Raw genomic sequence first — 26,833 nt, 5'->3', positions numbered from 1 at the left:
CTTGGGGCGGGCGCCTAGGGGCCCGGGCCCCGGAGGGGCCCGTAGGGACCGGTTCCTTTTATTAATAAAAAGTCCTCTAAATAATCTACATATTTACCAAAATAGAAAAAACGACGACGAAATACCCGCGGTTTCGAAATGGTCTGATTTTAAGACTGATGACTTTATAAAAACTATGAACTTTTAAACCAAAGAGCGATTCCTTAGAAAATTGTAAAAAAATGTATCAAGATGGAGACAAAGCTTATTGTAGAAGATTAAATGGAAGCAACTTTTATAGAGAAAAACTCAATGAAAAAATAGAATGGAGGCAAAGAAAAGAGAGATTTAATATACGACGCAAGTGCTAAAGCTGTTTATTGTTACCCGTGCAAATTATTTTCAATTGAAATAATAGTTTATTTGATTTTGGATGGATCCACTGGAAACATTTGAATATTTTTCTAAAAGCTCACGAAGAAAGTAAGAAAGTAAATTTCATCTGAACTCTATGGTTACATTAATAACAAGATCATCAATAATTGGAGTTATAGACGCTGCCTTGAAAGCGCAAGTAGAACGCGAAACTAACTATTGGATAAACGGCCTAAGAAGAGTTGTTGTCACTGCTAAATTAATTTCTTCTCAAGGACTAGCTTTCCGTTGATCCAATGACAATTTAACGAGTCGTCATAAAGGAAATTGTATATTAGGCTAAATTTGAATACTTCTTAAATGAACATTTACAACGGAATGCGAATAAATGAAAGGGTTTAGTTAGCTATGTGTCTCATGCAATGAGTTCTTGGAAGTAATAAAATCAAAACTTGTAGAAACTTCTGACGCTGTAAACGCTTTAGTTAAAAACTAGGGATCCATCGAACCTATGTGTTCCAGTTAAGCAATAACAGAGACGAACAATTAGCAATTAAAAATGAAGCCAAGACATTGCAGAATAAAATGGATACCTTGGAGATAGCTCCATTGACAGTGATTTGGACAAAAGCTTTGGAACGAGTTAATGCAACAAGCAAAACGTGAACTTGAAAAAACTGTGGACTTGTGTCAATTGGAATAGCATTAATGACACCTATTTTGAGATTTGTTGGAGACGTAAGAAATATGTTAAGCGAAATTGAATAGAAGCCAAAAATATTTTTTACGAAGACGACGATATCTCAAACATATTCTATAAAACTGACCTTCAAAGAACAAAGAAGGGAAAACATGTTTTGATGAAGCAGGTAAAAGTGAAACAATTAAAAGCCAGTTATAGGCCCAATATTACTCAAGATTCAAGATCTTTTAAAGATAATTCTTCTTCTTCTTTTTCTTTTTATATAGACATGACTGCCTGTTTTTTCAATGTGCCTCTAGTAAGTTGTCGTTCCATCGTTTTCGTGGTCTTCCCACAGATCGTCTTCCTATTGGGGAACCGTCCCTCGCTGTCCTTACTATCTATTTCTTGTCATTCGGCTTATGTGGTCATTCCATTCTATTCTTCTGTTTCTTACCCAGTTATTAATGTTGTCCACCTTGCACTTCCGTCGTATATCTGTACTTCTAGCTCTGTCCCATAGATTACCTCTTACCATCGATTTTTCGGAGGGTTTTCATCTCGGCTATTTCGAGCAATCTTTTTGTCCTCTCTGTGTCGGGTCGTGTTTCTGCCGCGTATGTCATTATTGGTCTGATGACTGTTTTGTAATTTCTGCCTTTCATTTATTTTCTGATATGTTTATTTCTCCATATTGTGTCATTCGGGCAACCTGCGGCTTTGTTTGCTCTATTCACTTGATCTTCCACTTATGTTTCGAGCCTTCCGTAGCTAGATAGTGTGATGCCTAGATACTTAATCTCCATCACTTGTTCTATTATCTGACCCTCTAGCTCCAATTTACATCTTATTGGATTTGCTGTTATAACCATGCATTTTGTCTTTTTTGGGGAAATTAACATTTAAAGAGAATTAAATGCTACAAAAATGTTACATCAGCTGTTAGATGTTTTTCTACGCTAGATAAAGAAGCAGTCAAGACATCAATGAATACTTTATGTGTGAAATATAATAAAAATGTTGATGAAACCAAAGAGAACTTGCATAATGAAACTACTCATTCTATAACATTATGCCAAAAGTTAAATAAACATTTATAAAATTTGGTGTCATCCAGGATGTAAAGATTGTAAAGGCAACAATTCCCAATATTTTACCTTTACTACAAGTTTATTTCACGATACCAGCTTCGAATGCGTCAGTCAAGTGGTCTTTTTCGGCTTTAAAATGAATAAAAATATATTTAACGCCAAATTAGGGTCAAGAAAATATAGACTTGTGATAGTATTGTATGACAGATTGCTAATGCCTAGTCAAGAAAAAAAGTGATTAATTTTTGTCATAAGTATGTATTTTTTGGAATATATTTTTTTGTTCTTCATGTCGTGTTGTTTTGTGTAAATTTCTGTTTTTTTTTTATATTTTTAAATGTATTTTTTGGAATATTTTTTACGTTTGCTATTCTTCTTGTTTGGTTAAAAAAAAGGATGGATTTTACAATAAATACATATATGTTTTCTTGTTAAAAAACTGAAAACGAATAGCAATTAAGGGGGCCCCTAAATATTCAGCGCCCAGGGCCCTAAGTTAGGTTAAACCGGCACTGCAGAGATTTCTTTTCAAAAAAAGACTTTAAAAAAAAATTTATTCTTGACAAAATCGACAAATTTTTAACACGTTCGTGCGTCATACTTGATGAGAAATTATTTTTAATTCTTGACATTTTTGACAATGACCTTTCAGCGGACAAGTTGGCAACTGGGAGGCACAAATAAATGTGCAAAGCAATGTCAAAATTAGGGAAAATTTTTTTCAATCCACTTGGTGCAGTCATTGAAGGTTCCGATTTCCTTGAACCATCGATTTTCATGAAAATTGGTGAGTAGTTAGAGGATACCTCAAGAAAAAAATGCGACATGATGCCAACTTGCGTTTTTACCGTGGTGGTAAAAAAACACCATAAATCGATAGACAGACAAATTCTAAGCAAAATTTGTTATATAAAGTTAATAATATAAATCAATGCTTTTTGAGTTACTAAGGATCAAAAATTTAATTTTTTCGTAAAAAAATGCATGTTTTAAAGCTGTTTTTCACATATAACTCGAAAACTGTAAGCTTTTACAAAAAAGTTATTACCAAAATTGAAGATATCTAATAAAAAACTTAAAGATCTAAACTAATGTTAATTTAAAGTGAGTTATGGGTAAATGAATGTATATTTTTTCGACGAGTACTCAAATCTAAGTATTCAAGCTTAAATAACGGGAAAACGATGCATTTTATAAAATATATCTGCTAAGCACTTGCCAAATTACTTCGGAGTACCTATCAAATGAGCTACAGTAGAAGTTAATAGCATTACAATTAAGCAAGTTATGATGAAAATAAGAGAACCCTTTAGAACTTTTTAGGAAAAAGTGAAAAATAAAACATATGCCGTTTCCACAAAAATCAAAATTTATGGTAATCTTTAGAATAATTTCTTTATATTAGCATAAGTAATGATTTTAACAATTTTGACCGGTTTAGAATGCATATTTTTGAAACAAATATGTAATTTAAAAAAATCAGAATTTTTAAAATTATCGTAATTTTCATTTTTTTTTTTTGATAATACATAACTCCAAAAATACTCAATATACGTAAACAGTGATATATGTATAACCAAATTTTAGTTTTTTCTGTATCAAATATTTTACCTTTTTACTATTTTGGTAGGGTAAAAAATAACCGAGATAGAAACGTTTAAAGCTTAAATTTTGCTGTGAGAACCATGTGACCGGGGCCGTTCAACCTTTTATTTTTAAAAAAGTAAGGAGTTTAAAAAATTAAATTCAATGTGGTTTAATAGCCATTAAAATTAACTTTAAAATGGTTTTAGGCAAACCTGATATCGTAAAAATTAACGGAGTTATTAAAAAAAACAATACCTATTTTGGAAGAAATTATAAAAGATAAATTTTGAAAAATATTTGGTGCATAAATTTTAAAGCTATCAACTTGTTCGGGGGCTCATTTAATAGATATTTCTATGTACTTTGACAAATGTTTAATAAGGTTATGTTATAAAATGCATCATTTTCCCGTTATTTAAGCTTGAATACTTAGATTTCGGTACTCGCCAAAAAAAATTTACATTCAATTACCTATAACTCACTTTTAGTTAACATTAAAAGGTTTTTCCAGTAAGGAGTTTATTTCGTATTAGCTTTAATTTTGGTAATAATATGTAATAACTTTTTTGTAAAATCTTTTAGTTTTTGAGTTATTTATAAAAAATTAAAATCTTTGATCTTTAATATCTCAAAAAGTTTATTTTATTAACTTTAGTTAACAAATTTTGCTTAGAATTTGTCGCTCTATCAAATTCTGGGGATATTTCTAATAAAATAATTTTCAGCCCCGAGAAGGGGTGGCATACACCCCCAGGGTAAAAGCGCAAGTTGACACCATGTCACCTTTGTTCCTTGAGATATCCTCTAACCACTCACCAATTGCCATACACATCGATGGAGGTTCAACGAAATCGGAGGTAAATAATAGCTCATATCCACCTTCAGTGACTGCACTAAATCTTCTTTAAATATTAAGATATGTCAATTGGTGATTTTATTGTGGTATCCAAATGACTCTTTAAGTGAATGCATTCATGTATGAATGATGTATCTTGGTCGTGTTTTTTTTTATCAGATTTTCAGCTTCTTTGATATTTCTTCATTGCTTAATTTTGGCAAATCTGTTAATAACACGAAAACGGTGATAAATAAGTCGATAAGATTCCAGACGTCTATTCAGGTCTCTTATCAGTGTCGATTATAACATAGAATGTGTGGATTTTCATCTCATCCCTAGCTGAAAAGTTTAGTTCATCATCAGCCCCCTCGTCAAATTGCATTTCTCTTTCTTATTTCTTTATTATGTTTTATTTGGGCACAATTTTTTGGCTTCCTTGCGGTAAAGAAATTTGAAAGAGCTTCATACTCTAATGACAGAACCTATATCCATAATTTTTATATGCAAAAATATTTTTTGTACATTATTTTTGCCGCCCTCTCATAATATGCCGCCCTAGGCAACTGCCTATGTTGCCTAATGGATAAAGTAGCCCTGGTTCGATGTGGAAAGAATTAATAAGTGCCTGGAATGAGGAAAAATGTAAAGGCGGCCGCACAATTGCCCGGGAACGGGAACGAGAACGGAAACGGGAAAAAAGTTAACCTCTACGTAAATTAATGTTGTAGATGCGCAATAACCGAGAACGAGAAGCTGTCCGGTAATGGGAACGGGAAAGTTGACCATGTTTTAACTTTCTCGTTCCCGTTGTATTCCCGGAACCAATCAGAAGGCAGTATTAAAAATACTGTCAAATGCCCAATAAAAATTTGTTAGAAGTGTGTAACCAAGTTTTACTGCCAATTTTTATACATTTTGCATTAACTATGGGTACATAATTCGCAAATATTTTACGTGTATCCCTACTTTTTCTGTCTTTACACGGCAAATTACGTGTAGTAAAATTCACACTGGTATGGATATGTAAACATTACTAGAATGTCATTCTACTTGAAAATGTCATCATTAATTTAAAGAGATGGGTTTTGAATGTTCTTGGATAACTGTTATTTTTATAATTGGAAATTATTAATTCAGTTAATAAATGTGATAATTTTTTCACTAACTATGTATTCAGTGATTTTAATAATTTATTTGTACAACAAAGACTAATACTCAATCGAGAAAAGAGGAAAAGTGTTACAAGTGATTTTTTAATAATATATTGTTATGGAACGCTTACAATTTTGAACATCTTTAACAACAAAATACTTGGATCACAGAATATATTATCCTGATGTATTCTCTGCTTGGATCTTCCACAAATAATACACAATAAATAACTTTTTATTAAGTTCACGTCTTAAATCAATTATTTATCAAATACACTATATTTCAATAATATTTAATCAATAACTCAACATTTTCCCGATGCAATGTCAAATATTTAAAATTGTCACTGATTGTCAGTGTCTGACTGACAATATATGCTGACAATATTATATTCGGTTGAGTGCGTTGTAAGACAAAGATAGATTTGGAAAATATCACCACGGCATTGTGTTTATTTTTTTCGAATCCTGAAAAAACCAATAAATATTTTTGAAAAATTTAAACGCAGAATGAAAGACTAAATTATTACCGAGGGCCGAAAGTCCCTTAGAATAAATAAAAAGTTTATTTTGAATGATATATTTGAAATTAAAAATCACACTAAATTTTCTCTTAGTTTTTCACCCCTGTAACTTATTAAAATAAACATTATAGAAGTTCTCAGGGACTTTCGGCCCTCGCTAATAACGTGATCTTTCATTCTGCGTTTAAATTTTTCAAAAATACTTATTAGTTTTCTCAGGATTCGAAAAAAATGAATCCCCATTTGAATAGCATTGCAACAGAAAATACGTACCGATCCTCTTAAAATAAATGACGAATGATTGATTTCTTTATTGGAAAAATAATGTCCTCAACCGTATGGTGATTGATGTAGATCATAGTACGTACTTATACGGTAATTAGATACATAATAAATAATAATATTAATAATAATAATAACCTGATAAAAATAATATGCCTGATATAATATACATAAAAATAATGACGAAAATAATATACCTGATAATAATAACCTGATAAAAGTATCGGAGCAAAGAGTATCAGATCAATACCGGGTAATCATAAGAAACAACCTTATCCCAGAGGCTAGACGCAATACGATCAAAAGCGAAGTCGAACGGGAGATTAACAACCAAGGGCTAGTTTTAGATCAAGTCCTAAATGAAATCCTTGATGAGCAGATTCCTGAGATTCCCTTACCAGAAACTCAACCTGACAATACACAACAGGAAAACAACGAGTTGCGCGATAGTCTAGCAAACGAAATGGCTCGTGCCGTACTAGAGTTTAATGAAACAAATCCACTTAGCAGACCACCGCTACCACGAATAAACTCTTGTAAGAAACTAGATGAGCTGTTACAAATTGTGAACACTGAAGTCCTACCCAATTATGTCGTAGAAGCCCACACATTGGAATATCTGCATATGCTAATCTACTGTGCAGCAACAGCAATTGCTAATGTAATGGGCGTTAAGATCAGAACACGACGGAGTACTAATAACGGAAGGACTGGTAACAGAATTGCACCCTGGGAAAAGAGACTTCTCGGAAAAATTGAATTACTGCGTAGGGATATTGGTCAAGTCACAGAATATGTAAGAGGTGTAACAAGTAGAAAAGTCATTAAGAGAGCTGAAGAAATAATGCGGAGCACTGCAAGACACTCAAGATACGATCCAGAAAATAACACAGCCCAACAGTGTCTGGATACATTAAAACAAAAACTCTCCGTCTATTCAGGACGATTAAGAAGGTATAAAGTTAGTAACAACCGAAAATGTGACAATGCACTTTTTGAGAACTCTGAGAAGGCGTTCTACCGAAAACTGAACTCCACCATAGAAACTGTAGACAAGTCTTACCCAAGCCAGGAAGAGATTCATGAGTTTTGGGGAAATCAACTTTCCACACCAGCTGCTCTTAACAACAATGCTGGCTGGATAGAAGATACGACGCACAACTGTCACCACTACGTCACAGCTAACTACGAACCATTCACTAATGAAGAGGTCTCAAATATCATCAAAGAGCTACATAACTGGAAATCTCCTGGACCAGACGGAGTCCAGAACTTCTGGCTTAAGAAGTTTTGGAGCATTCATGATTGCTTATCAACATTAATTAATCATGTTATTTCTAACCCGCAGGAAATACCATCATTTCTAACTCAGGGAACCACTTATTTAATACCGAAGGATCAAAATAACACCCAAGATCCAGCCAAGTACCGCCCAATTACTTGTCTTCCAACTTTGTATAAATTGGTCACATCCTGTATAACCCGACGTATCTACCAACACTGTGCTCTAAACAATATCATAGAGCCTCAACAGAAAGGATGCGCTAAGGGTTCTATGGGTTGTAAAGAACAACTTTTCATCGACTCAGTCATTTCTAACCAGGCATTCACCAAAAAAAGGAACCTCTTTACTGCCTTTATTGACTACAAAAAGGCCTTTGATTCAGTGCCGCATGAATGGCTTATAGATATATTAAGAATATACAAAGTCGATGATAACATAGTGACTTTTTTAAGGCATATAATGACAAGTTGGAAGACTAAAATTCACCTCCAAATACCTGGTGAAAACAATATCGAAACGGAAAATATCGCAATCAACCGGGGCCTGTTTCAAGGAGACTCGCTGAGTCCATTGTGGTTCTGTTTGGCTATGAACCCTCTATCACAGCTATTAAACTCCACTGACTCAGGTTTTAGCATTAAAAACAACAATACTGTACTAGCGAAGCTTAATCATCTGTTGTATATGGATGATTTGAAATTAATGGCTTCTACTCGAGACAATCTAGAGCAGATGCTAAAAACAGTAGAAACATTCTCTAATGATATTAATATGCAGTTCGGCCTAGACAAGTGCCGTGTTTTGAATATAGTCAGAGGAAAGGTACAGCCCGGTGGATTCGATATGCAAAATGGTCAGAACATCGAGGCCATGGGTGAAAACGATATATACAAATATCTTGGAGTAAAGCAGGCGCGGAAAATTGACCATAAGCAAATGAAAACTGAAATAACTACTGAGTTTATACGAAGGATAAAACAGCTGCTTTGTTCACAGCTTAACAGTAAAAATTTGTTTAAGGCACTAAACACCTACGCTTGTTCCGCACTTAGCTATTCATTTGGTATTGTTAAGTGGACAAAAACAGATATAGAAAATCTTCAGCGAAAAGTACGAACACACCTCACAAAGGCACAAAAACACCATCCTAAAAGTGCAGTAGAAAGAACAACATTACCACGGAATCTGGGAGGAAGAGGACTTATGGATATAGGTGAGCAATTAGATAAACAAATTGCTAATTTAAGAACTTATTTTCAGATGCAAGCTGAGACATCTACTCTACATCAAGCTATTTGCGCAGTAGATGACACAACACCGATCAAACTGATGGAACCAGAAATGCGCATAAATCACCTCACTAAAGACGAAAAACTGCGCACCTGGATGGGTAAACCTCTGCACGGGCGACATCCCAATGAGGTCAGCCAAGACTATGTCGACAATACAGCGTCGAACTATTGGTTGACATCAGGAAAGATGTTCCCTGAAACGGAGGGTTCATTACTGGCTATTCAGGATCAGGTTATACCAACCAGAAATTACCTGAAATATATCATCAAAGACCCTCAGGTTCAAAACGACAGATGCCGATATGGATGTCAAGCCCAAGAAACCATCCAACATCTTACAGGGGGCTGCCAGGCATTTGCTGCAACTGAATACAAGGAACGGCATGACGCAGTGGGAAAAATCCTTCATCAAGAGATAGCTATCAAGCTGGGACTTCTCCAAACGGATCATCTCCCGTATTATGAATACGTCCCTGAGAGTATGCTTGAGGATGGCAACTACAAGCTATACTGGGACCGCACTGTTCTCACAGACCAAACAGTGGCACATAATAGACCAGATCTCGTACTAGTTAATAAATTAACAAGACAGACAACACTAATTGATGTGGCGATACCTAACAACAATAATCTACGTAGTAAATTTACTGAAAAGATCGCCAAGTACAGAGATCTGGAAATTCAAATACGAAGGCAATGGAGAATGCAAAGTACCCAGACGATACCAATTATTATCTCTACTACTGGAGTCATTCCGAAGACCCTCCTTGAAAGCATAAAAAAGCTGGGTCTAAATGAACACCTTTATAAGACCATGCAGAAAGCTGTACTACTTGCGACGGCCAGATGCGTACGAAAATTTCTGGGATAAACTCCAGCATACCAAGTCACCTAGGGCTCGAAAACACGGAAAGAGTCCCACCAGAGCTCAATCCTTTTGATACCGTAGGTATCTGGGATGAGTCAATTTTCCCCTTAGAGGGAGTGTGAGCCGTATGGCTAAATCTGGATAATAATAATACCTGAGAGTATGCTTGAGGATGGCAACTACAAGCTATACTGGGACCGCACTGTGCTCACAGACCAAACAGTGGCACATAATAGACCAGATCTCGTACTAGTCAATAAATTAACAAGACAAACAACACTAATTGATGTGGCGATACCTAACAACAATAATCTACGTAGTAAATTTACTGAAAAGATCGCCAAGTACAGAGATCTAGAAATTCAAATACGAAGGCAATGGAGAATGCAAAGTACCCAGACGATACCGATTATTGTGTCTACTACTGGAGTCATTCCGAAGACCCTCCTCGAAAGCATAAAAAAGCTGGGTCTGAATGAACATCTTTATAAGACCATGCAGAAAGCTGTACTACTCGCGACGGCCAGATGCGTACGAAAATTTCTAGGAGATACACCTGCATTCCAAGTCACCTAGGGCTCGATAACACGGAAAGAGTCCCACCAGAGCTCAATCCTTTTGATACCGTAGGTATCTGGGATGAGTCAATTTTCCCCCTAGAGGGAGTGTGAGCCGTATGGCTAAATCTGGATAACCTGATAATAATAATAATATAAATATTTGAATGATATGCTTTTTATCTTTATGCTGACAAACCTTTGTGATTGAACACATATTGTGCAAATTAGTTCCAAGATCATAAAAGACGAAAATATTAAAAGCTCGTCATCAAATAAATCCATATTTTTAGAGAACAGACATTTTCTTTTAATAAAATTAGAAAAAGATAGTTCCACAAAATTTATTTTTGAGAAGAAAAATAATTAACAGCACAAGTGACAGTGACACAAAACAGCTGTTTACCATTTAATTGTGTGAATCTGCTGATGCTTTCAGTTTCCGTTCTCGTTTCCGTTTCCGTTCTCGTTCCCGTTCCCGGTCAATTGTGCAGCCGCCTTAAAGGCTGTATGACACTATGCATTTTCTTGTATCATTTCTAATATCGTTTCTGATATGTCAAAAAAATGTATAGTGTCATACACAGATACAAGAAACGATATCAGAAACGATACAAGAATTTGTGTCAGGCACAGATTCTTGTACAATAACTGCGCCAATTTCTGCGCAAAGAGCAAAAACGTAAAACCTGCTCTGGTAAAACTTCTAAATGTCCTAATGGCGGCTGAAAATGAGATCATATGATTTATGTCTTAATGAATTTATTTGTGTTTTATAGGTATTATTTATATATATTTTATTGATACTTAATATACCGTTTGGTATGGACTACTGTTCTACTAATAACCATATATTTAGAATAACTTTGGGTTTCATATTGCATAATTTTTTAATAGAGGAAAATACAATAGTTCCAATTTGGATCAAACTGAAGATAATTATAATGCAAATATTTCAGAACAAATATCAAAACAAAATAAAAAACACAAATAATCAACAGTCAACTTAAAAATTCTAGTTATTATAACATTAAAATATTTGTTTTTAAAAGTTTATAAATTTTATAAAATCCTTAAAATCAGCTGTAGACGCAGTACTACCACTACCATACCAATGTAACGTGACAGGGTGACAAACAAAATTTCGACCAATCCCGTGCCGAATTTCATACAGTTTTCGATACAAGAACTTGCATAGTGTCATACAGGGCACAAATGTACCTACAAGAAATGATACAAGAAAATGTATACAAGAAACGATATCAGGGCCCGGATTACGTACACTCGATACGCATCGTATCCGCCATGTTTTACCGTAGCGCCTTATGGGAAAACATGGCGGATACGATTCGTATCGAGTGTTCGTAATCCGGGCCCACAGTACATGACAGTACATGTCATGTACTGTGTCCGGGCCCAGAAACGATATTAGAAATGATACAAGAAAATGCATAGTGTCATACAGCCTTACGGCCGGTTTCACAAAGTAAAGTTAACTTGTGGTTAAGAGATAACCAGAAGTTACGTCAAAATATGCGTTTTAGTTTCGGGTCAACAACGAAGTATGGTTAACTCACAGAATTTTTAACCAGAGGTTGGAGTGGGTTACCCTTATGGGTATCCGCTGGGAGGGTTGACATGGAGGGGATATCACATCTCGACCGTCCTTCTCATGGTGGCAGAATTTGTAACTAAACGTCCCCCAAAATCGCACATGACATTGACATGACAAATGTCATCAAATGTCATATGTGAATTATTTATTATTTTTTTATTATAATTAATGTACTTGTAGCAAATACATTAGACTGTAATTAGAGTCTAATTAGCTTTAATTACAGTCTTAATTAGTAGTTTGTAGGCTTATTTTCTTTTAAAATGCCTCATCACGGTTCTGTGCAGTAATTGATTGTTTGCTTACATGGAGAAATAGTGAAGTGAAATTCTTTCGTTTTCCTAAACTCTAAACCCCAAATGAGGATAGACAAAAGAAATAAATGGATTAAAGCTATTCGGAAACAAAAGTACGTTGTTAACCTTACTTTTATCTATGTATACTGCATGTATATCATTTAAATTATATCAAATTACAATTGTATTATATTAAATTATTATTAACCCTCGGATGTCGACACTGCTGTACACCGTGCCGCATTTTAATAAGTTTTACTAATATTCTTTCCTACACACCACTAACTATTTAGATATGTGTGAGTGACTATCTTTAAAATACTACCTGCAGCTATTGCATTTTTTGTTTTTTATATATGTGACATTAGGTACTGCAGTGTGTCCATTCATGTTACTTTAAACGGATGTGGCAACCAGAGGGTAAAATTACCTTTATTTTTATTATTTACCCTTATATTTATTAATACATTGGATTTATTTTAGTCTATATGGAGCGAACTGGATTCCAAGACATACTGATAGAATATGCAGTGCACATTTTGTTGGAAATATGACATCAAATGATCTCATCCCAGTTATGTACCAACAATATTTCCAAAGGATTACAAACCAAAGATAATTAATCCAGATGCTACTTTAAACAGGTAATGAAAATTAAATCTCTTCATTATTGTTTATTACATTATAATAATGATGTTTTTGTTAAAATTATTATATGTCACACTAAAATAACTATTGGCTGGTTTTACCAACTACAAATAGTAGTTTATTCAATGAATAAAGGTATTCAACCAATTAACTGACATATCCACGTTTCTCTAACTCCAAATAACATTTTATTTATCAAATATCTTGATTAATTTAATAAAAATATTTTCATTTACCTCATATGGTAATATTGAATATTGTATTATACACAATAATATTTTTTTATACTGAATTCTGTAGTGACGTATCCTATACATTTATTTTGAATGTCTTAAAGACTTAAAGGATCAATAAAGTATGACTATGACTATGCTTCTTCTGAAACTGCATATGCTTCTTGATATTGTTAGCATTTTCTTGGCAGAATTATGGCTTTGTTTTTGAATGTCTTCCATCTGCTATCCATTTTCTGCAAAGTTTGACGCATTTTATTTTTACAGTAATTGCAGAAACGATTGGATGTAATGGGTTTGTTTGGTTTGTCGTCAACCACTAGAGCTTCTGAATTGTTATAGTTACAATCATTTTTGGTAAAATTTATTTCAAATGTACATAGTTGAGAAATTAGTTCATCAAGAGTTTTGTCTTTATCTTTAGTTAATAGCATCCAACTAGACTTGAAGCTTTCATACTGACTAGGTAAAATATGTAGAATTTTGCATGTAATCATTACATCTGGTCTCTTACTTAGTTCCTTCATTTCAAGTCTGTTATTTAGCTCATTGAAAATTTGTTTTAACTTTGCAATGTGTGTTGACACATAACACATCATCTCCAACATTCCCCAATAAAGAAAAGAAATATCAGCAAAGTTTAAACAACTGATTTTTGGAAGAGGCTTCAAACTATTGCTTAAGAGAGAGCCAAGGATCAAAAGTCAATTCTTTGTCCATAATTCTGATACCGTCTAAATCTGATAAATGTCACTGATACCACTAGTTATCAGACTTTTTGCGTTACTATTTGCTTTTCTATAAAAATCAGTTTTGGCTTCATACACTTTTTTTCAGCTTCAGTTGCTGTTCCTGTAATAGGTTCAGGTTTCACTAACTTGCCATCTATCACATCTAAGCAGCCTTCATGGTAGTTCAATGTCTCGTGCATTTTACTTTTCCACATTGGCCAGTCCATTTCTCCATTAAGTTGTTGAATATTGCGTACAAAATCCATTTTCTCGATTTTTCTTTTTCAGCCTTGGAGTTTGGAGGTATTTTTTTTATAAAAACTTTTTCCTATTTTTAATTACCTAATTTTGATTATTACAGTAAAACCTATTAATGGGGGGGGGGGGGGAGGAGGCAGTTTCGGATAACAAAAATTTCGGTTAAAAATAACATTGTTTTTTGTATTCTTCTTGTATCAAATTACATAGTATATTCTTGGTCAAAGTTGGTATTAAAAACACTATGAGGTGATTTTGTAATATGTTTAATATTAATTGCAATCTTTAGTTGTATGAAAGCAATGTTGACAAATTAACATCAAATTGTTTCCGATAAAAATTTACTTTTATTGATGAAATTATTAAAACTGTCAGCCGTTTCGGTTAAACGATGTTTCGGTTAACAGAGGTTTAACTGTAATACTAAATTTCAACACTCTTGAAAAAAGTTAAGGTTATTTGTTATTATTTTTAATATTTTAATTATTGTAGGTTTAATTGAACACAGTGCAAAAAAATTATTGAAATAAACTCTTTTTAATTGCAGGTTTAATCGATTGAATGAACGCAGTGCTAAAAAAGTTATTGAAATGAACTCTTCAAAGATTTCTATAGGAATATGGTTAGATAAGTGTGGATTTATTGGAGGCAGCCCTGATGGATTATGTGAAGATGACTACCATCAACACCAAGTGCGTTTACAAGTTGAGGGAGTCCAACAAATCTTTGGTTAATGATATGTATTATAGGAACTATATCGTATATGTTAATGAAAAAAAAAATACAAGTAGTACTGAACACAAAGTGCGGTTAATACAACCAAATTCAAGGCAAATTTAACAAAAAGGAAGGTGTGCCACTTAGTGATATTAATGCCTTCAGAATCGATCATGTATGATGTCAGTGTCGAAAGATTCTGGGAAAACAATATAATATTATTAAAAACATTTTATTTGAATAAATAAGTATACAGCAGAACCTCGATTATCCGTCAGGGCACCGGACCAAGGGTATGACGGATGATTGAAAAGACGGTTAACAGAACATTAAAAAAAAATTAAAAATTCATAGTACAACTTTCAAATTTCATTTGTATGTTTTGTTTGACAATATAAGAGGGATTTGTGTTGTACAATCGAATCAATTTAAAATATTCTGAAGTCTTTTGTTTGTTTTACTGTTGCTTCACATTTTGCGACGGCTGAATTTCTTAATCAGCGTAAGATCATATGCAATCTACTTTATTGGCTTCTTCTTGTTGAGAATACCACTCGATGAATTATTGCACGTGCAATGCAGCTTCTCTAGGTTATTGAGGCAAATCTTTGTCAGTTACAATAGGTTCATCAACATATCTACAATCAAATTACAAGTCTGTGTCAGCTTCTGAATCTGTTTGGTCCGCCTTTGTTGCCATTTCAATGATTCCTTTATCTGTCAGCAATAAATAGCCGTTTGTGTCCTCATCACAAATCAAATTAACTTTTTTTATTTTTTTAAATTAAAATTTTTGCTTATGTAATCAATACAACGTCTGTATGTACCCTGACGGTTAACAGAGGTGACGGTTAATGGAGAGACGGATAATCGAGGTTCCACTGTATTTATAGCATTTTCATGTGGAAATAAAACACTTTAAAATATTTTTTTGTTTATTTTGTGTATCTAAACATTATACGTATTGAAGATAGCAAAAAGAGAATATTAATATCTTTATTTAGCAGATATGTGTAGAAAGACTTTTAATTTTAAAGTTTTAATTTTATAATGTTACTTGAAACTAATTCATTCACTCATTGATTCAACAATATTTATTTCAATAATATGAATGGTAAAAACAGAAAAATCAAAGAAGCTGCTCTAATTATGTTACTGAAACCAATTGCGTTGCAAATTCCTCAGCAGAATGCATTAGGATGTGATTATCCAAATTAAAAGAGGGAATAAATAGAAAGAAAATGCCACGATTAGTAAGTAAACAACATATCAAGGATAGATCATCATTTATATTTTAAAATATCATACATGTATTATAAAATCAGATTTTGGTGTTAATTCTGAGAGTAAACTAAATGTAGGATCAAATGCTTACCATACTGGGATAGCAACGTTGAGTTTTTTCTCGTGATTTACTATGGTCACTAAACATGTGAATTTTCTTCTCATCATTGCTGGTGGTAGTTGTTTTAAAGTCAAATCACATGCTATGATTTTTCTTACATGTATTCTTGTTTTAGCAAGTGTTGTGGTGTAAATTGAGCAGTTGTTAAAAAAGGTGGTACAGTTGAACCCGCTTATTAGAATTTCTCGGTTTAAGGAATAGAAATTTGAGGTCTCGAAACGTTTCTACTAGCCACCAGTGATCGGTTATTAGAATATCTCATATGAATACTTTTGCCTTGCATAAGGCTATTCCAATAAGCGGGTTCGACTGTATATTAAACTCAACTGGGCGTGATGACGTAATTGATGATTTTTTAAATGAGACTATAGGTCACATGTTAGCTCATTTGAAAGGTTATTCAATTCTCTATTCAGTAATATAAACAACAATATAATTATTGTTTATTGAGGAAGCAAATGGGAAACTAAAAATCATTTATTAGTAATTATTAAGTCACCTGATACCATCTGCTCTAATATACCACAATTTTTTACTTCAATTCAGTATTTTCTTGTCAAACACTGAATCTTACTTGCATAAGTAACTACTCCATTGGGAGTCACTCCAATTAGACATTTTAAAATATTTCTATAAGTTTTTCCTATTTTTTGGTTGGTTACAATAGATTTCTGTGCAGTCTAAAAATATTTTACAACTTATAAAATTTTTGAAACATGTTGGCATAAATAGTTTATTTTTATTCCTGCTGGGATTTTCCTTCATAATATTTTTAAATAATATTTCATGTAGGGTGTATAACAGGTGTAGAAAATTCATTCACAAGATTTAGTTTATATTGACCACAGCCCAATATTGATAATAATTTAATTGGCATAAATCCATTAACTCCTATAAACACCTAGGTACTTGTAAATACATCTTTGCATGGCAAACCAGTATAAAGCACAAAAATGAAAAACAAGAAGACAACTTCTTTGCACTATCTACTGCTTCCTGAGGTTCTTTGACATTCTACGTCCCTCAAAAAGTAATTTTCACCTTCCATAGTTGCAACCACAGGAATCTGAGTAGCTTCATTGGTCGTGACTTTCTTCTTCACTTCTCACTGGGGAAGTAGGTGGACTTGCAACGAGAGGTACTGGGTTTTGGTAAGGACTCCTGGAAAGTACTGACTAATGTTTCATTTTCCACATTTTGAATTTGATTTCTGCAAAATTTCAATAGTTGTGATCATATTGATGATGAAATATTCAATTCATTTCCAAGTGCCAACATTGAGCCAAGAAACAACTTTAACATAACATTGCCAACATCAACACAGTGAGCATGAAACTTTTAGGGTCCTTGTATTCTGTTCTGCATCAGTAAAAAGGAATGAACTTCAGTATAAATGCTTTATTTTCTCATTTTATTATGGTCACAATTCAAGATCTACATTTTAGAATTTATGATGTTACTTTATATAAAAATAGTCTATGTTTACAGGCCAGCTATATATTTTATTAAGGATCTTAGCTGATGGTCTGAAGGCTTCTTAAGGTGCTGTCTTGAGTTCTTTACAATCTTCAGTAGGGGTCAGATGGTAGGTCCAAATAAGACAATATGGTTACCTGATGAATCTAAGATTTTCAGTGGATGGTTACCTAGGGAACTGTTAATTTTCTGTAATGCTCATTGTTGAGGGTTAGAGCCATGCCCTTCTCCTGGCTGCCTAGAAGAGAAATAGAGATGTAGACAACCTGCAGCACAAATTTATGAAGGGTCGCTACCACCCAAGTCTACAAAACTATAATATTCCTTGTCAACAGTACAGAAAAATTTACAAGTTACTTTTGAACTAAAGTTATAACTAAAATGATTTAACTTAAATACCCCTTAATCAGAAAAAACAATTCTCTTTTAAATTAATTGAATCCCAAATATTTCTTTAAAATTAACAAATTTTCCAACTAATAAATCAAACTTGAAAATAATTATTATTGTTTAACACAACTGCTGATATATCAATGAATTAGCATTCACGGAAAATAAATACCCTAAAAATATTTTCTTTACCTAATTCGAAAATTAATCAATAAAATCAGAAAACCTACTTACTAACTAGGTCTCTTTAGGTTTCACCTACTTTGAGTCTACAAATGAACCTGAATGGGACCAGCATGGTATTTATATGAGCAAAAGAATTTACCTAAGATCAATATACAACAGACAATGACTAGGTAGGTATTTTTATTAACCCTCTAACTGACAAGATTCTAAAAATTATTCTATTTAGCTGGGTATATTTTTCAAGTTTAATAATGTATTTAGAAACCTAGAAATGCTATTAAAATTTAATTATCAATTTTTGTTTGGCTCCCAGGTAAAATCAAGTAAAGGGGTCCTCAGGTGCCCCTTGCCGGTTTAAGTGAAAAATATAAAGGTTGAACGGAACATTGATTTGAGCGGTTTTTACTAAAATAAACAAACAGAACAGAATAGGTGTAAACTATTTTTATGGGACAATTATAAAAACAGTCTCTGGCATTAGAACAACATAAATGAATATCACATTTGCTACACATACATTGAATTTTCAACACATTGCAAAATTTACATTTTTTTACCATCCTCTTTGCTGAGCTAAAGTGGAAAGTGATCAATACTGTCACTGCGAATGTCATCAATGGGATGTTTTGCTTTTTTCCAATCAGTTTCAACAGAATCCATAAGTTCTTGGATTTCATCTTCGGTCATTACCAACAAATCAAACTGTTTCTTTCTCAAGTTGATATTGAATGCCATTTCAAGAAGCAAAATATACCTACAAATAAGTGATCAAATGTTGGAAAATAATAGCACAACCACACACAATAAATTGAGACGAAATTTCAAATAAACGTGCAAGGTGTCCCTGAGGAACCCTTTCTATTTTCGTTATTTATCCACACTCAGAATATTTGTTTTGTAATAATTCCAATATATAGTGAAACTCGAAGCTGTAAACCATTCATAATAAAATGTTTGCACTAAATTCAGAGTACTTGCAGTATCAAAATTTTACTTCGAAAAAAAAAATTAACGAGAGATATTTGTTCTGCATTCACCTCAACCTGTCGCACAAAACTGAGGCAGAAATGTAATTATATGACGTAATGAATTTAGAATGTGTTTGAAACGTCTCTAGAAGAACTAGAGAAGAAGATTCAAAACAGTTTGTGGCTATATTAATTTTACCTGTAGTTTAAATAAATATTAAGTGAAGGGACCCTCAGTGACCTCTTGCCAGTTAGAGGGTTAAGACTAATAAACTTAGGCTACAATAATTTAAAAAGAATGACTGTTTTACTGTAAATATAACAATTTAAAATGAAAATGGCAAACTAACAGTATTTTCTCAATAAATACTATTTGAGATAATGGAAATAACTTTTGAAATTTGAATCTAGCATCACTATCTACATTATCATAAAATTGAAAATTTATATACCGGGCGGACAAAGAACATATAAATTGACTGAATAATAAATATCATATTAATAAGAAAATGAACACAGCAAATAAAAGGGTCTCTGAAAATAAATTCTAGAGAACAGCTGATTGGCATGCTAAAACATTGAAATAGATATTTCAACACAAGTAAAATTACTTACTTTACTCTTTTAATTTAGATGTAAAGGTTAATTGTCCATCAAAAAAACCTTTGGCTTGATATGCTCTAAAAATGTTGGGTCATTTTGTTGGTCAGAATTCACAAAGTGGCACCAGCAAACTAAAGAATGGTTCCCTATCTTTCCGTCTGTGAGTCAATAGTAATAAAGGGATAAATTCAGTTCTTTACTATCACTATATTTTCTTACTTAGTAATGAAATCTACCTCTTTTTTTCAACTAGATCCTTTGTAAACATAAAGAATCTACATAACCATCTTTCATTATAGTGTTTACAGTCCGGGGCAAAGCAAATTATCATTTTTATTATAAAAAATAGAATGGTTTACAAAAGTTCACCCTTTTGCTTGGAGAATATCACTAAAAAACTATATTTCATCGAAATTTAAGACCGAATTACGGTGATATCTTAAAAAATACTCTAATTAAATAGAGAAAGCAAAATTTCAACATTATAGGAATTAAAAACACTTAAGATTAGGAGGACAAACATTGTCTTTTCAACTTTTGTTTACAAAATGATCAGTCGCAACCTCACATTTCGGCTGTTAACCTCAAAATCTCTTCCTAAATTTGAATATCGAAATTATATTTATGTAGTATATCAGACATTTTCTACCATATAGAGTATTTATAGTAAATTTCTATTAATGTATTGATACATTAGCACAAAATCAGTAGTTAAATTTTAAAAAATCTCTTGTTTTTGTAAATCACCCATAAGGAATACACATAAGGTCGTCCCCCAAAATTTCAGAATGTACCACGTGACCATGGGCTGCGAACTCAATGGAAAAAATTGGTTCCATATATATAGTGAGCTTCCGGAATTAGAGATGGCGACACATAATGTAGATCGCTAATATATGTGGTACAAGGCTAATTGAAAAGAAGAAGAATATTTGACAATTGAATTTTGAGTTGGACAGTGGTGTTTATTTTGTAACAGCGTTGCCACATTCAGCAGATTTCTACTTTTTGGATAGATTTTTGATATATTTTTTTTTAATTCTAGTAAGCAATATTTTTTAGTAGGTTTTTGGTATACAGTGATGAGCACGCTAATAACCGGCAAAAAAGCTCAAAAGATGGAAAACATAATACATTGCGAAACAAAAAGAGATGAAACTAGTGGAGGTGGAAATTATCGTTATAAACGTATTAATTAACATTACATTACATAGTTTTCCACCTGTAGACGTCTGTGACAGGAGTATTTTATAAAATTCTACTCTCACAGTGACAGTTGTCATACCTCTGATACGCCTAAAGGTGAGAAACTATGTAATGTAATGGTATTTTAGACGTTTATAAAGGCCGCGTCTCACCATCAAATAATTTGATCAAACAGTTTGAGCAAACCTGACGTACTTGAAGAAGTACGTCAAAGTGACGTCACAATTGCAGTTTTTTTGAAATTCTAAAAATCTGTGCTCTCACTATCAGTCTAGTTTGATCAAATTTTTTGTATTGAGTTGTCTAACTTGTTTGTACTTTATTTAAAATTAAAATTTTTCATTATTATCCACAATGAACACTCAGGATGTGACGTCACTAACTGTCACTTTCAGTTTGCTCAAACCAGTTTGATCAAATTATTTGATCGTGGGACGCGGCCTTAACGATAATTTCCACCTCCACTAGTTTCATCTCTTTTTGTTTCGCAATGTATTATGTTTTCCATCTTTTGAGCTATTTTGCCGGTTATTAGCGCGCTCATCACTGTATATCAACATTTTCTGTGCTATATGCATTATGACTAAAATGAAATTAACTCTTTAATAGTATTTACATTTTTCACATCTTGTTACAATTTCCTAATGTCATTACTGAAAATAAGATTCAGGACGTAGGTATGAATACAGAGATTAGAGAAATGAAACTGGAGTCTGATACCAAACTTTCTTGTTTCAAGCAGCAGTGCAGTAGTGTTTCGGATAATATTTATATAACGAAGAGTTTTGACATTCGGTTCGGTGAGGCTATTAAAATTAAGCTAACCACGGAAAACTAAAATATGTATGTAAAATGTAACTTTGCAAAAATAATGTGTTTACCCGTTTCTATTAACGTAAAATGAGAAAGATTTTTTTCCGGTTTTAATCGTATTACAACTGATGATCGCAATAAACTTTTGAATAAATAGTTATTTATGATATAAGTGTTAAAAGTACACGTTTAAAGCACGCATGTGAGTACACAGTTTGCAGAATGAGCGAAGCGAGTTCTGCAAATTCACATGAGTGCCTTAAACATGTACTTTTTAACACGCATATCACACAATATTTTTTCTACAAACGTAATTACAGGACAATATCTACAAAAACTTTTACTTGAACTTGACTGACATTCCATTTTTATATTTTTTTGACATTACATCAAATTGCCGTATTGCGGTCAATACGAACTGCAGTGCCTTAAAATTTTTAAAGCACTAGTTCCTTGAAGTAACATTTTTAACGCTCGTATGGAGTGCTAAAAATTGCATTTTTAACACGGTTGTAGAAAAAAATGTATTTTCATGATTATTTGTCAAAGAAGGTATGAATGAGGTTGGGAATTGTACCAAATTTGATCCAGACATGCATATGTTAAAATCAATGGATGACAAAATATTATATAAAAATATTAAATATAAAACTGATAAAAATTAATTAAGTACCTAGGTCATTTTGTTTCCCTGTTAAAATATAAAAAAAGTTTGGTTTTTTTACATTCACGTTATACTTATTTATTTCTAGTTAAGTTAGCTGCTGTTTTTATAATAAAAAAACCTAAATTATATTCAAATAAGTTAATAAAGTTTTAATTCTTGATTTAGTAGATTTTAGCCAAGCATGCAATATATTTCCTAAATAAAATACGGCAACGTTGTCTTGTATTGAATTGAGTGCGTCATTTTGTAATTGTTGTGTTGTGTATGCGTTTTATATCAATTTTATACAATATTTGTGTATTAAGTTTTTATCCCGTACCCAAGTGATTAGTGAAGTGAATGTTTCATATTTTAGTTATTAATAGACATTTTTACAGTGTATAAATTATTTTTCTTCCCTCAACTGTGCCTAGTTGTTTCCAGGTAATGTTAATAATTCCTAAGGTAGAAAGACAATTATTTTACATTATGTTATGAAAACAATGAATTCATGTCAAAATTTATATAAATAATAATTATTACTGTCATTTGTTGGTTTCATTATTGTTCTTACATACATACTTATCATTTTTTAAATATAATCGCTGCTCATGCTAAATTCTATGTTTGTGTATGTTATTAATTTTTTGTTTTTGCAATAATTATTTTTATTTTTATGGTTTCTGTAATAAAAATATTTTTATTGCAAAAACTAAAAATTAATAACGTGCACATTATAGAATTTGGTATGAATAGCGAAGCTTCCAAAACGGTACAGATATCTTCCCAAAATGTTACAGAAATCTTCCAAATCGTTACAGAAATCTTCCAACTGTAAAGGCTTAGTTGGCTTCCAAAAATATCGACGGCGTTGGAATATGGGACCAATTTGGCCTATAGAGTTCCCTATCTACCTCACCCCCTAATCTATGCACGTGACCTATTGTCAAGTTAACGCTCCCAGCGGATACCCAGAAGGGTAACAATTATGAAACTGAAACGCATATTTTGGGGTAATTTTGAGGTTATCTCTTAACCACAAGTTAACTTTACCTTGTGAAACCGGCCGTTAAAAATGTAAAAAGTTCGCAGTAGGCAACCCAAATTACACGGCGCAAAGTAGTGGGTCAGGGTCTAGAATCAAGTTAACCTAAGTTTTTTAATCCTAAAATTTGTAAACAAAAATAATACAAGAGTAATATTCATATTATTCAGCATCAAATAAAAATATGAGTTTACCTACTGATTTTGGACCTGATTCAGGCGGTAGAATGAAGGTAATGTTTAACATTTTTTATATATTTTTGGTATAAAACTATTTTTTATCTTTATTGTAGGGTATTTGTATAGTGAAACCTCTTGTGTATGGTAATATAGCGAGATATTTTGGAAAAAAACGGGAGGAAGATGGACATACTCACCAATGGACAGTTTATGTAAAGCCTTATAATAATGAAGATATGTCGACCTACATAAAAAAGGTCCAATTTAAATTGCATGAGAGTTATGCAAACCAAAACAGAATAGTTGTTAAACCACCCTACGAATTGAGTGAAACTGGTTGGGGGGAGTTTGAAATTGTTATAAAGATATATTTCCATGATCCAAATGAAAGACCTGTAAGTTTGTTTTCACTAATAATATTCTCAGAATATAGTCATTGTCATTTGTCATTATGCTAATGATTATACAAGTAGTTTCCAATTGTAATGTTTATACAAAATATATTATACCTAGTAAATAGAAATATTCAAATTATTGTTCAGTGTTTAACATGTTCCTTGCCGATAATGCGCTGGCGTGTCACATGTCACTACATGACTTTAGCTAGACTCTGATGATGCTCTCGGGTGCTCAGACTTTTATTGATTACGATCTTGGATTATTTCACTGGCGCTAAAACAGGGCCTTTTATATTTGAAAGGCAGGTAACTAAAGGAGTTAATTCTCTAATTTTGTTCTTGGTTCTTTGACTTACGACTTTATGTCCCAATCTATATCGTCGCTGATTTTTAAAGAGGTTCCAATAGACATTTTATTCAAAAGAGGGGTTATGTGCAAAAATGATAGGTACGAAGGTTCTACCTATTCTGTAAAAAGGCAACAAGTGTATTACTTACTGTTGTTGAGATAGTATCATAATTTTTTGGTGCCAAGTAAAAAGGAGCTAAGTTCCACTAAGTAAACATATAAAAATGTTACTTGGCCCCTTTTTGCAAATCAGCGACGATATCTTTTGGCTTTGTAATAATTTGCTTAAAATAATAAATGTTTATTATTATTTTATCAGATTAGTATCCATGTAAAGATTAGTAATTCCCAGATTTTGATATTTCCCCTATTTTTTAGAGTCGTGAATGGTAAAGCTTGGTAATACCCAGATAATTTTAGTGTTTTCCCTAAATATGATTTGGGTTCTTTTATTTCTCTTTTGGTTAGTTTATATTTGAATGGCATGGCATAGGGTGTGCATATTAAAGCACAAAAATGATGATATTTTACCAAGTGGTTCAAATTCAAATAAAAAAATAAAGTTAGATATGAAAAAGACAATAGCAGCTTTGTAACATCAGCTAAAAGCCGAAACATGATTATATAGGTACCTAAAAAACAAGAAGATAATATTAGGGAGAACAGTATATGGCCCGGTGCAAGAAACGACGAGGTTAATGAACTGAATGAAGGGTATGACATTGTAAGATTTGTGAAAAGTCAAAGACTGTCATGGCTGGGACATGTTCAGCGACAAGAATAGACTACAGGCCCATGTAAAAAAATGGATGGTTCATATGAACCACCAGGTGACGTATATAGGACGATATAAGAGCACAAAATAATAAGATTCAGCGCTATGCCGTCACTATGTCAGCTGTCTAACTGAGTGCTGGTGAGAATTCAAAACATTTTTACCATCAATAGATCCATGAACAATAATAAGAAAGCGCGCAGTGCCGTAAAAAAATGGTGCGCCACAAAGTAGGTGAATTTTTTTGATTTTCTGACAATTTTCAGTGTAAGCATTGGTTTCATACTGTTTCAATAAAAAATCGAGGGTTGCAATCCCCTCTCTTTCTGTGGTCCGGGGGTGATTTGAAACAACATAAAATTAATTTATTTTGAAAGTATTTTATGCATAGATAATATTTTTTACATGCCGTACATTTTTGTTGGTCCAAAGGTTTGTGGGGAAAAAAACTATAGAACGAAATGTAAGGTGAAATTCATGACAATATTTTTTTATACAGCATTTAGCTAGTTTATTTGTACTTATTGCAATAATTTATAAAAAGTTAATGCCATACAAATCTGAAAGTTCATATTGATAAAAAAGTATGGTGTATTCCACGAATATATGACTGTTTTGGATTATCGCGACAACGAATATTTTAGTGTGCAACATAAGAAGTACGAAAGTATTTTGCTCTAATAATTACTCCAATAAACAAGAATATAATTTGCAATTTACATTCTTTCTTCATATTTTGCACAGTAAAATATTCGTTGTCGCGATAATCCAAGAGGGTCGTATATTCGTGGAATGGTGTATAATAACAATATTATAATATCGCTTACGGAGCGACGTTCTGTTACGACCGACTTTTAGCATTTGTACTTGTAGGCTTGTAGGCATATATCTACATCTGCCTATTTATGCTGTACTGTGTGCTAAATAGTCGTGTATTGTATATTGTACTCGGCTTGGACCCGAGTAAGGTGTTCGTTTGCGCTCGCTCACACATACTTCGAATTATATCATGTTTATGTCACATAGTACATAGTTTATCATGTTTGCGCTGTGGGGTCAGGAGTCATTTGCGGCCGTGGGTAACGGCATAAACGCTGGCCTCATACGCCAGTAGACGTGGGTTCGATCCCTGCCAAAGACAAACCATTTTCATTTCCAATAATGACACGAGCCGTCTCACCGTGCCTCGGAGAGTACGTTAAGCCGTCGGTCCCCCTGGGCTAGTGTACATCGACACTAGTTACTTGAAACAGGGTTAAAGATGTAATTGGCGCTGGAACTATCCGAAAGGATCTCCCCGGCAAAAATGCCATACGATATTATTATTATTATGTGGGGTCAAGTAAGAACATTTTGATCAAGTGTTCCGACACAGATATTTTGGT

General features: G+C 32.9%; 1 protein-coding gene and 2 long non-coding RNA genes across 3 annotated transcripts in view; 2 read left to right on the top strand and 1 right to left on the bottom strand.

Annotated features, from left to right (window-relative positions):
- The first annotated feature begins 12,241 nt into the window (after window positions 1-12,241).
- On the top strand, window positions 12,242-15,935 carry LOC126888077 (uncharacterized). Its single transcript, XR_007699378.1, has 3 exons — window positions 12,242-12,535; window positions 12,906-13,066; window positions 14,840-15,935. It is a non-coding gene; the product is annotated as an uncharacterized LOC126888077 (long non-coding RNA).
- Window positions 15,936-17,797: 1,862 nt separating this feature from the next.
- LOC126888076 (uncharacterized) lies at window positions 17,798-21,322 on the bottom strand. Its single transcript, XR_007699377.1, has 3 exons — window positions 20,050-21,322; window positions 19,014-19,220; window positions 17,798-18,128 (listed from the first exon to the last, which is right to left on the bottom strand). It is a non-coding gene; the product is annotated as an uncharacterized LOC126888076 (long non-coding RNA).
- Window positions 21,323-23,660: 2,338 nt separating this feature from the next.
- Window positions 23,661-26,833, top strand: part of LOC114334648 (YEATS domain-containing protein 4) — a 73,065-nt gene continuing 69,892 nt past the window's right edge. The window contains exons 1-2 of the mRNA XM_028284737.2: window positions 23,661-23,979; window positions 24,040-24,321. Of these exons, the coding sequence (XP_028140538.1) occupies window positions 23,932-23,979; window positions 24,040-24,321 (330 nt within the window). The 5' untranslated portion in view covers window positions 23,661-23,931. The remainder of the gene's footprint in view (window positions 23,980-24,039; window positions 24,322-26,833) is intronic.

This window comes from Diabrotica virgifera, chromosome 7, assembly GCF_917563875.1.
Source record: "Diabrotica virgifera virgifera chromosome 7, PGI_DIABVI_V3a".
Lineage (NCBI taxonomy): Eukaryota > Metazoa > Arthropoda > Insecta > Coleoptera > Chrysomelidae > Diabrotica > Diabrotica virgifera.
This window is presented reverse-complemented; position numbering and strand designations above follow the sequence as displayed.